This window comes from Xyrauchen texanus, chromosome 12 (assembly GCF_025860055.1).
Source record: "Xyrauchen texanus isolate HMW12.3.18 chromosome 12, RBS_HiC_50CHRs, whole genome shotgun sequence".
In the NCBI taxonomy this organism is placed as follows: Eukaryota; Metazoa; Chordata; class Actinopteri; order Cypriniformes; family Catostomidae; genus Xyrauchen; species Xyrauchen texanus.
In genome coordinates, this window is record NC_068287.1 from 30,740,713 (window position 1) to 30,753,190 (window position 12,478).

Here is a 12,478-nt window from a genome sequence, read left to right on the forward strand (position 1 = left end):
CATTGCACACTAGATTAAATGGACACTTAATAGAACTTCAAATACTATAGTATATCAAGTTGATATCAAGAACAGGGCGCAATTACACAAAGTTAGGAATTGCAACTGGCAATCAATTGTAGTCTTAGAGCACAGAATAACGATGTAGAGAAAAATTAAAAGGCAAAGCTGTCATACAAGAGGTGGAGCTGTGGATTGAGGAGGGTATTAAGTGCAGTTTGCATCCATGCAATGGAAAGGCTGCTAAAGCAATTCATAAATTGAACTTAAAAAGAACTGCTCTGATAAGCATCTGGATTGTATTGGTAGACTTCATGATGTGACCTGCCTGAACTGACAGTAAACTTGATTATAACTAAATAGTATTAAAAGGACAAATTGATATAAATAAAAACAAGTAACTAAAAATGTATTGAAATAAAATACAATATATAAAATAATACAATTTATATAAAAATATATATTTAAAAAAAATACTAAACCATAATTACACTGGCTGACACTGTTGTGGAGGAGTGACTGATACTTTGTTTCTCTGGGTGACTCGCAGCCTTTGAAGAATTTAGCAAAATGTATTTTCTATTTTCACTGCGGAGGAGCCACCAGGAATGATGAAAGCACAAGCAAGGGAGTGATGAGTGAGGATCTGTTTAAAAAACAAGTGGAAAAGAAGAATAGCTCTCACTAGAGAATTGGATGGCCTTGAATTTTTGATGCTGTGTCCATCATAAATCCCTTTGGCTGGCCCAGTTGGAGAACACAGAGCCACATATGGATCTAGCTTGGCCCTGCCTCCCTACCCACAGACAACACAACAATAGCCCTTGCCATTTAATTAGGTACAGCCCAAATTCAGCCAAAACTCCCTCCACCTCCTTTGTATCCTCCATGCATGCTTACCCTCACTTTCTCTGAAAGCACTGGGGGATTTGAGAGGTTCCAGCTCTCCGATTGGTCAGGCTCGAATAAGTTGGTCAGTTTGAATTGGGCAGATGTCCAGTTAATACAAACAAGCTCTGCTAGATAGGCAGAGTACAGTCCCAGTAGGTAGCCTGGCATTAAATATTTGACTAGAACACTTAAACGGTTCCATTTTTTAACAAAACCACATTGTTCTCATTAAATTTAGTTGAAGATGTAAAAAAATTGTATGTATGATCCCAGGTTTACAACATATTTTAACTACTGTACAATTAATGTTTGTTTTTAATAAAGTTATTGCTTGACAAACAAAAGGCATCTTCAATTTAATAAAATATATAAGCCTTAAGAAGCTGTGTTACAGTGATTTTACCACATGTAAGTGGTAGTGATGCGCATAAAAGCCCCATTACCCATGTAAAATCACTGCAACACATGGCCTTGGGTGGCTTATTCCTATTTTATCATGAATAATAAAAGGAATAAACTATTCTTCCATCAAGTAATATAGTTAATTATCCTAACTGTAAGAGATTGGGTTGCCAAGCAAAATAGCAACTTAGTGCTTTAATTTAGAATCTGTGGTCACAGGTGTGAATTTATCTGTATTTTACAACGGCTTCGAACATGGCTCATTTAATCAGAATTTAGAGTCAGAACTATCCACTCGCTTGTAATATCACTATACTAAAAAGAGCATGACGTTTCAGACTTTGCCTTTAACAGTCAAAAGGCACCATTTACCCTTCAACTGTCTGCGTTTCCTATCACAAGCAACAGTCTTCCTGCCCATTTGAGCCACTCTTAAAACCATTCTCAGCTTTTGGTACAAGACGATTGGAAATTTTACACCAAATGTTTACATGATTTGAGACCTCATTAACACCTCAAGTCTGTGCTATTTTTGTCTCTATAACTATGGCCAAATCACCCCTATGTGAAGACAAGCCACAAAGCTTATAAGTAAAAAAAGATCCCTGAGATAAAGTTCAAACTTGGAGCAGAGAATAAAATGAGGTGTGAAGTCATTTAGACTGAGCCGTCATGCACGTAGTTTGAAGTTGAAAGGTTCTGAATTTGCTTTGAGGGCTTTAAATCATTTTAAGGTCTTGATATTGTTTTATTCATGTACAAACTAGGCAAGTTCTTAAACTGCTCAAAAGTCCAATTTAAGTCAGACCAATGTTTCACTTACCAACAACCATGATATTGAATTCAAAGGCAGCCTTCATGGTTTTGCGCCTCATCTGGTCCAAAACTGCCTCAATGCCGACATATCCGAATAGATCTCTGCTGTTGATAATGCCTTGTGTGTCAGATTCACTGATGCATGGCGGAGGATGTTCTATCTTCATTTTCCTCTCCTCAACCTCTCTCTCCTCCTTGACCTCCTTCTCCTCCTCCATCCGGACAGATGGATCCAAGCCCTGCTCCTGTTCTGTGTCTGCCAATAGAGAGAGAGATAGAGAGAGAGAAAGAAAAAAACATTTGTTAGACTTGTTTGTGAGCCAGAGAGGTGTGCTGTGAGCATGCTCAGAGCATGCAGGTGGAGATTAACGGAGATTATGATGACTGACAGGAGGTAAATATAGGTGAGGCACAGATGGATTCAGATGGCGAACTGAAAAAATGAGAAGGAAGAATGCAGGATTGTCCATACATGTGAATCCATCCCAGGATGCAAGGGGGCTGAAATGAGGTATCAGATTCAGTTTTTAATGTTTGAGATGTGAGTCAAGAAGGGAGTTCCACAAGAAAGAAAAAAATCTAATCAATTGTTTCTTCTACACAGCAATACGAACAAATGGAGATATTTGCTGAAGTTTCCTTCTTTTGAGGTTGTTTTTCTAGGCAAAAGACATGTTACATGTCTCCTCTGAAGTTTCTAAAAAGATGTCTCACACTGTGCTCAGATATTCAAGATATCAAAGTCTGCAATCAAAAGTCAGACATTTCAAATTTAACACAAATATTTATAATTAAATTCTCAAACTAAATATATGAGCTATGCTATCCACATTCATTTGCTCGTTACTCTTACTGCGTGTACAGTTGCTTCAAATGAATTGCAGAAGAAATATCTGAGACAAAATTGATACTTCAACAAAACATAACTGAGATCTCAATTAAGTCTACTGAGCTATGAAAAATCAACCTCTGAGCAATACAGGCCTTTCATGCCTTTGTGTATATTTCATCTTAAAGCTCACTCAACATAAGCCCAATTCACAGAATGGGAATGGAAAATACCGTCAGTGCACATTGAACTTTATTCATCAAAGTATCAAACTGACTAGCAACAAAAATGCAAAGCCGAAAAGAAATGTTTCTGCTGCCTGAGCTTCAGTTTGTTCAGCTCAATTAAGTTCACTTGCTAGAGGGGCCAGCATACAGACAGCCATTCACACAGCACTGGTTAACTACTGAGGCACGGACACCTGTCAGCTGGCATGGCCGGTGGATGCCCAGTCTGACTTTGCAAGCGAGCCGACGGGTGGTGGATGGTTCTACTAGGCTGATGTTTGTCTTATCCCTGCGTTGTGTGTACCACTGCAGTCCCGCGACGGCTCCGTTTTATAAGAGGATTGATAACAAGCCCCCTTGAGAAGCTCTGATGTTGCCCTGATAGAGACAACATGCCACTCACGTTGTTCAAAACAAAGCTAAAATCACATTACCTCCGCATGCACACACTGAGGGCTGCTCAGGGTCACATCTTACCTTATAAAGACTGCTGACATTCTAGAAGCGAGATCATAATGTGAATTGTTGGTTATCAATGGAGCAGACTTATTGTGGCGTACTATCTCAGGAAAGTAAAACATAAAACCTTTGCAACAGAATTTGGAAAGCTGCTCAACAAATGGCTGGTGCTGCACTATTAAGCATTTTAAGCAAATTAAGTGTTGCATTTTAAAGGGCCGATGCTCTTCTGTTTACGTTGTTCAGTCCATCAAGGTCAGTCATCATGAACACACAAGTGTGCAGTTATTAGCGAGCTGGAGCAAATCTACCTACGTCTGGCCGATCATTCACGTAGAGGCATTTTCCAAGAACATGTCATGGAATTTTTTGTTTTTGTTTTGTTAATTTTGGACTACAAAAGGAAACAAATCTACTCAAATACTCTCAAACGCCCATTCACTCATGTGCCATATGCAGCGAAAGCCATTCATACATCTGCCCAAAGTAAAATGTGCCTTTATCATTCTTGTGTCTGTATTTTGCCTATTAACAATCTTTTATACACCCATCTTTGCAGCAGTATCAGTTTCATCAATAACAGTTAACAGAGTGTAATCAGCGCATTTTATGGCCTCGTATAGTGTATTTGCTCAGAATTCAGAATGTAAACAAGACAAATGAAATATTATCTACTGTATATACACTCACTGAGCACTTTATTAGGAACACCTGTTCACCTACTTATTCATGCGATTATCTAATCAGCCAGTTGTGTGGCAGCAGTGCAGTGCATAAAATGATACAGATACAGGTCAGGAGCATCAACCATCAGAATGGGCTGGCTTGAGTATTTCTGTAACTGCTGCTCTCCTGTTATTTTCACACATAACCGTCTCTAGAGTTTACTCAGAATGGTGCCAAAAAATTGTGCTGTTCCGAGCTGACAGAAAGGCTATGGTAACTCAGATAACTGCTCTGTACAATTGTAGTGAGCAGAATATCATCTCAGAATGCAAAACACATCAAAGCTTAATGAGGATGGGCTACAACAGCAGAAGACCATGTCAGGCACTTTATTAGGACCATTGTGTTCCTAATAAAGTGCTCTGTGATATATATATATATATATATATATATATATATATATATATATATATATATATATATATATATATATATATATATAAAGAAGCTGATTTAACCACTCAATGATGATTTAAAGTATATACATAAATACTTTAAATCATCATCGAGTGGTTAAAACAGCTTCTTTTAATAATCTCATGTGAATTCTACTTAATGAATAAAGCATCAAGTCATTGATAACACATTTTAATGCCACATTAGCATCTTGAGCATCCTCATATTTAAATGTACTTCTAAATGCCTACCACAGCGGTGTGACAGGTGTCTGAATATTCATATACGGTATACCGATCGTACCATATTACTGTATTTACTGAATTTAAACTGTTATTGATTTTCAGAGTCATATATTTTTATGATGCATTAAAATTTTACTTAATCAGTCTAATGTGAGAAGGACATTGACACATTTAGATGAACTTGAGCTTCATGACTTCAGCTTTGGTTGAAGTTTATTTACTTTAATGTATTTCTAAAATATATATCTATTTTTAAATAGTTTGATATCAAACAATTGGTGGAACCCCTGCAGTGCCGACGCAGACCCCTTGTTTAAGACCCTTGTTCTATAATTCCCAACCAGGGGTATGCGCACCTCAGGGGGTTAATTAAGCAGATTACAAGGGGTACTTAGAAAGATATTTGGAAATAATTAATAACAATTAATCTTGTGTAATTAACAGCTAAAAACATTTAGCTACTTACTTTTGTAAAGAAAGAAATCAAAATAATATTTGCAAGCTTTTATCAATTTGCGTGGATGACACTTGTAGCAAAACATATATACGTATGCATAAATATTCTAGAGTCCATAAAAAGCTAAATTTATTCAACAGTGCTGTTTACGCATCTCCTTCACTTTTCCAATTTTATATTCTGATGCATTTTGTAAAGGAAGCTCCTTAGTAAGTTCAACAGTATTGTGAATCATTGCAATAATGACCATTTTAAGAATAGTAAGGATAATGCTAAATGATATCAAGTATAATATGAGTGAAAAGGGACATTTCTGGTTGAGTGATGTTGATGTAGGGGTACTTGTGCTGGCACATGAAACAAAAAAGTTTGGTAAACAGTGCTTTAGAGGAATTAAGAATATTATATGTAAATGAGTAGATCTAGAAAATTAGAAGGAATCATCTCAGATATGAGATGACAAGCAAAAAATAAATTAATTAGTTAAACCACAACCACAGCTGCTTTTACACCCATATACAAGGTGTGCGTCTGTGAATGTGTGTGCTATATTCAGCTCATTTGTGCATGAATCCTTACAAAATGTCAAGTCTGGTATACCTTATTTTTCATTGCTAATGACAGTCATTTGCAGCCAACCTGCACACACACAATCCTCTGATTGCTTCAAATAAGTGACTGTTTCACATTCAGCATTAGATTTACAAAATGTCATTAACACAACTATAACAACAAACAATAATATCAGCATTTGTTTTGATCTTAGGATAAGAGTTGTTGTTTTTTTATGATTCCCTACCTTTAGGCACAAATTGATTAATTGTTAAGGTTATATCAATATTTCTTGGCTAGAAGAAGAACATTGTAAAAGTGGTGATGTGTTTTTGCCTGAACATGTGTTTCTGCTGCAAAGATATATTCACCTAAATATGGTTTTCCCACGACTACTAAAGACTTTCTCATGCTGTGACTTTGGCCTGGTCACAACCCTGAGCATTGCTTAGTCATGCTGTCCAATTATATCAGACAGCTTAAGATTGGAAAAGCGTAATGATACGTCATGACCAGCGGGTGATTCATGTTCATTTCAGTGAGCAAAGAACTGTGCTAAACAGTACAAATCTACAAGTTTATGTGTAGTAAATCAGCAGCAGGTCTTGTGTTTGATCTGATGAGCCAGATATCCCTCATGAGCATCCGGCAGCTAAGAAGCCTGTCTGCTGGTCCAGACGACTTAATCAGCTATAAATATACCGTGCGTCCTCCAACCACTAAAATGGAACTAATCCTGGCTTTCTTATACCGTAACTGGCTTCACATCCAACAGATTCATCCAGCACCTGAGGAACTATGCAAGACTGCACCTACCACAGCCAAGCAAGACGTTTACTACCTCCATTTCTGGCTTTGTACTAGGGCTGAAACAATTAGTCGATGCTATCAACAACATTGACAATAAAACATTTTCATTGCCGAGTAGTAGTTTGATCTAATTTAATGTAACATGAGATCACTTTAAACTCTAATGATGATGCGCGAAAGCAGCACTGCAGTTCACAAGTGACTGAGGAGAGAAAGAATTACACAACTCACAGTCCAGATGCACTCTAAACTTTCCAAACAGCTTCAGGTGATGTAGATCGCAAAGTATGAGGGAATTATAATGCAAAAATACAAAGTAAGTAAAGAAGCACTCTCGTTGAAAGAAGTGGAGCTGCCGCTCCACTGAAGCAAAACTTGAGTGTTGAGCATCTTTATAGGAACACCCCGTCGTTACATCTTAAATGCAGTTATATTTCATGCGTTATAGCTTTATTAAAGTTCAAGTAATACGGAAGCAGGTCATGTAAATAACTACAAACTTCGAAGCCATTTTTCTGTGTGGTCAGCGCTTCTTCTATGAGTTGCGCGACTGTCCCGATCTGAGGGGGAGCGACTGAAACTGCACCCGGCTGAGGCACACTCTGTCGCGGGGATTCTCATCCCTCGAGAACGCACGCTGGCTGCAGCTACATTATCACGTATTGGCTCGCGACTTATTGAATCTTAACATATGTCACTGTGCATTTCTTATCGTGAAGAAAATTGGCAATATGCAGTTAAATGAAGTTAAAGATGGATTAAAGTGAACAGAAAGGTGAGAGAGGGTAGTCTTCACCCCATTATACATTGAAACAAAATATGTTTTTGATTTGTTTTGGCATGTTTTTCGATATAAATATGTAAAACTCTTTTAAAAATACGTAATAAAAAATTTGATATCTGAGAATGTTAAATGCTTTCACCTGAGAAGCAGCATATAAGATATTTAGACTTGCTTTTAGAGAATAGATCTTGAATATAAGTATATTTTGTCTATACTGCACTTGCAGGATTATAAAAAATTAAAAAATACACTTATAAACAAAATACACTTACTGTATATTTAAGATACATTCTCTTAAATCAAGTGTAACTTATATGATGCTTCTCAAGTAAATGTATCTTCTTTTAAGGATTTTTAGACATTTTTAAATGGGAAAAAAAGACAAAAACACTTGATAACAAAAGGATTGTTTTGCAGTGATTTTTTTTTACTGAATTAAATTTATTAAAAGTATTTTTTACCCCTTTAATTCAGTGAATGCCAGTTAAAGGTATTTTAAAAGATGATTTTTTTTTTCCCTCTTTATTGTTAGTAAGCATGTTTAATACAACCTTTTAAGTCGGGACACAAGCAGAATAATCGGTTAAGAGCTAATGATTAATCATTGCAATAATCAACGAATGGTCGAATAATCATTAGATTAATCAATTATCAAAATAATCGTTAGACATAGCCCTACTTTGTACATTTCACAACTTTAAAAACTATGTGTTGTCATTGTTGAACACATATTAGAAGAAAATCTTAAAGGAATAGTTCACTCAAAGATGAAAATTATGTCACTATTTACTCACCATATAATACCTTTTTAAACCTGTATGACTTCTTTCTTTGAAAGACAAAATTTGGATTTTTGAAGAATATCCTGGCTGCTCTTTTCCATATAATGAAAGAGCCAAATATCAAGCTCCAAAATGACAAATTAAGCACCATAAAAGTGGCCCATAAGACTTCATATATTTATTTATATCAATATCATCATTACACTCCACTTTATGTGAGGAAGAGACTGAAAATTAAACAGTTATTTATGGAAATTCTTGACATCCATTGTAGCTCTCCTTGGCACATTCATAAAAGAAATAATAACAGATTCTTTGGGGGTAACCTATTCCTTTAAGTTAGAAGTAAAGCTTACTTCTAACTTATTCAAAAGGAAGAAGAAACTGTAACTTTGCTGTCTGTGGATTGAAAGATTTATTCAGGCGATGCTGTAATGTAATCTGATAAATAGAGCAATGTTTGGCTCAAATGAGAGTTTAGTTGGAAAAGACAGAAAGGGTAGACACACTGTCTTTCATATGCGTGAGAAAAGCAAACAGACAGAGAAAGTACTAGAAAGTTGGAAAAAAGTTTCAACTGTTTAATAGAAACCGTATTGTGTCCAAATAAAAGCAGATCTCTCCCTGGGTTTGCTGAGTGTCTGTACTTGCTCTTTAATAAAACTGTTCACAGATGAGGCCCACCTTTACCTGACATGCATAAGAAAAGACATACCAATATCTCTTGCTTAGCTCAAAAGCAAACAGAGAAATGGCAACTAAACACATCTACGTATCTCATTTGTAAAAAAATTCTCTTGAGCATCTCAAAGAGCCACAGAGTCATAAGCATAAGAAAAAAGAGCCATATGAGCACTCATTTTACTTGAGCTAACTGCTAACGTTTGATCCACAAGCTGAAAATAGTGAATGTTTTATGCTGTTTTCTGTCTTAACCTCTTCAAACGTCCCATATGGGAATTATCATCATATAAACATTTAAATGGTTTTAAACCACAGCAATATCTAAAAAAAATACACTTTACTTGGCAGATAATGAAAATAGAGAAAAAGAGTATGATCAATAGCGCATGTTTATATAAAACATTGATAATGGTTATAAAAGTTTCCAATGCCTGTGTTTTGTTTGATGTGGCTCTGTACACATTTTGCACAGTTTTGCTGTTTTAGCCACAACTTTTCTGTTAGAAACAATAATTCAGACCATTTACGGTCATGCATTAGCTGATCTGGGATTTCATGCCAATAACTCCATACTCTAACTATCACAATAACACAGCATAATATGAATGAATACCCATTATTCTTTTATGGAAAGAGTTACATGACCTAGTTCAAATGCAGGAACTGGCTACCATTAATTAGATTAATTTATTAGAGTACTTAGAGTACTTATTAGAGTAAAAGATTAGTTAAAAAGACCCAGGACCATTTGAAAGATATTTTGGTCCATGCAAGTCAACAAAACCACAAATAAGCTCCTGGGCCCTCTACTTCAACTTCCTGCTTATTTTCATCACAAATTATTAAAACTACAAAAAAAGTATACATCTAAAACTGATGTTGCACACAAGGTTAAGTGACTCAAACAATTTCATTCCATTATACTTTTTGCAGATGGCAAAACATGCCTGTTGAATCTTATTTCTTGAATAAGGGTAACCAATACCATGCTACAAAAGTTCAAAATATACGTTTTTGTCAACCCTGAGTTCCTTTCTAGCCAGATATATCTAATCAAGCACTAAAACAAAGCAAAAAAAGTCAGCAAACTTAGAGCCTCAAACCATGAGCCTCTCCCCTCCCCCTTTTGGCACTGTTGAAGAGCTTCATTTCTCTCACTTCCATTGTCATCAGAGGGGCAGTGAAGCTGAGACACATGGAAAAGCCAAGGGGATAAAAAGATTCTTACCTTTTCTCATTCACAATCCTCTGTCCACACCACTTTCCTCACTGCTGTACACTGCAGACACACTGGCCCACACCAGACACTCAACAAGCTGCTCTGATGCACCTCGGAACTTGTCCCAAACTTCGTCCTCTGCTTTGTGCTCTGTGTAACTGCCCATGCAATTCTGCCTCTCTTTCTCCCCCCTCTCTCCCTCACTATAGAGAAAGATTGCAGGGGTAACGGCTAAAGCTGCTCACACTCATTCAAATGCAGATCGGCAAGCAGCTTCCACTAATCCAAAAGAGTACTTCTCCCATCCACCCCTCCTCCTTCCCTGCATCTCTCTACTGCTCTCTCTAGCTCATTTGCACACGATTGGGGCTGCTGACAGTCTGCCGGCCCAGGCTCACACAAATGAGGCAAATACGTAATTGAATCAAAAATCAATCAGGTTCTTTGAATAGAAGTCATCCACAGACTCATTTGGAAAAAGTCAGCTCTCATCTAATTTCTGTGCTGGAAATATAGAGTATAAGGGCCGCCCATGCTGTCATGCTGTCATGCTGGGCTGTTTGCCTGTGGATTGCTGTTAAACGACATGTAATGGTCAATCAGACATGAGTGTTTTTATACTGACTTTTTTTTTCATAGAGCTTGTGGTTTAAGATTTACAGAGCAGCAGTAATTGATTTTAAGTGCCTGGGTGCATATTACTGGCTCACAGCAAGCGATATCACTTGATTATAATATCTGTATGTTTATTGGACAAGGTATAATTCTCATGCAGAAGAAAAGAACAACAGGCAGCCATCGAGAGAATGGAGAACAAATCAGGCCCAGTGAGAATGTAATGTAAAAGATGCAATGAAAGTAAATGGTGACTGAGGCTAGCATTCTGCTTAACATCTCCCTTTGAGTTTCAAAGAAGATAGAAGTCAAACTGGTTTGGAACAAATGAGGGTGAGTAAATGATGACAGAATTTTCATATCAGGGTGAACTATCCCTTTAAGGACTCCCCTACAGATCTGTTTAAACATGAAGAGGTACAGTATCTCTGCACAGTTTCACTGAGGAAGTGTGTTGCTCTCGAACTGTGTTGTCTGACTTACCACACAATCTGAGTGCTTAGATTTTACGCGCTCCATAAAATGAAGTTCAGCTTTTATAAATTAAAGTCAAGGAGACCACTGACTACAATGAGACAACATACATGAAAGGATGGGCCTTTTCCAATGCATCCAGCCATGAGAAAGTGTGAATGTGTCTGTATGTAGAAAAATAATGTGTGTGTGCACATTAGGCCCATGCTTAGATGCTATATGGATGGTTTTAGGGTTTGAATCACAATAAAGTTGCTTGCCTTTGACACTCAATAAATTCCTGATGTACGGAAGTCTCCAGTTGATTATAAGGCCCTCTACACAAAACAAACGCAAACAATACAAAGCGCAAACAAAACATAATACATTCACACTTCCACTCCACTTAACAAACATCAGCCAACAGCTAAACCACAACATTCAGCAACTTGTACCAACAGCACTACCAACTAATAGATAGAACAGTCAAAACCTGCGTACACTAATCCCATTTACAAGATTGCAAAACCAGAATTTCCTATACCAGAAACAATCCAGAGGAGAGATTTACAAGTGCAGATTTAGTCGAAGATTAACAGAAATCAGTCCTTTACCTTAGCAGAAAAGTAGGATACTGTAGCAGTGGTCAGACCCCATGTGCTGTCCAAGAAGGAATTGCGAACTGCTCAGGATATCAGTTACGAGAATGTATGTGTGTGTGAGAGGGTGTGTCGTAGCATAACCACAGACAGCACTCTGAGGGTGATGCATTTCCTTGCCTTTAAACCACTCTCTTCCTGGTTGTATTTTAACTAGTTTTATGCCACACAAATGAACAGCACTTCAGCCCTATTATCACCATTGTCGCCTAAATAAGAGCATTTCCCAAGAGTGGGATGACTGTTTATTCAGTTTCCCTATATTCACACAGGTTGTGTTCGGGATTGACAACTGTATTTTCTACCAGGTGTGACTCTCAAATTGTTCTTTTCCTATAGACAGCTTGCAGGAGTGGCTTGAATACTGTCTAATATTATGATAGCTGTGAATAATATAGTCATAGTGTACAGTTATACAAGTATACTAAAGTAAATAAAGATTTCTACATCCATAACTCCAGAAAGGGTTACA

The 12,478-nt window shown here is 37.0% G+C and overlaps 1 protein-coding gene across 3 annotated transcripts in view; it reads right to left on the reverse strand.

Moving 5' to 3' along the window:
• septin12 (septin 12) overlaps nucleotides 1-12,478 on the reverse strand; it is a 91,587-nt gene that overhangs the window by 31,040 nt on the left and 48,069 nt on the right. Inside the window, exons 1-2 of one of the 3 annotated variants that reach the window (XM_052139249.1) lie at nucleotides 10,289-10,527; nucleotides 2,117-2,365 (exon numbers count right to left, since the gene is read on the reverse strand). In XM_052139249.1, the coding sequence (XP_051995209.1) occupies nucleotides 2,117-2,365; nucleotides 10,289-10,298 (259 nt within the window). In that variant the 5' untranslated portion in view covers nucleotides 10,299-10,527. Of the gene's footprint in view, nucleotides 1-2,116; nucleotides 2,366-10,288; nucleotides 10,528-11,961; nucleotides 12,091-12,478 lie in introns of those variants that run through there. The other 2 variants (XM_052139250.1, XM_052139248.1) reach the window with 2 other exon arrangements.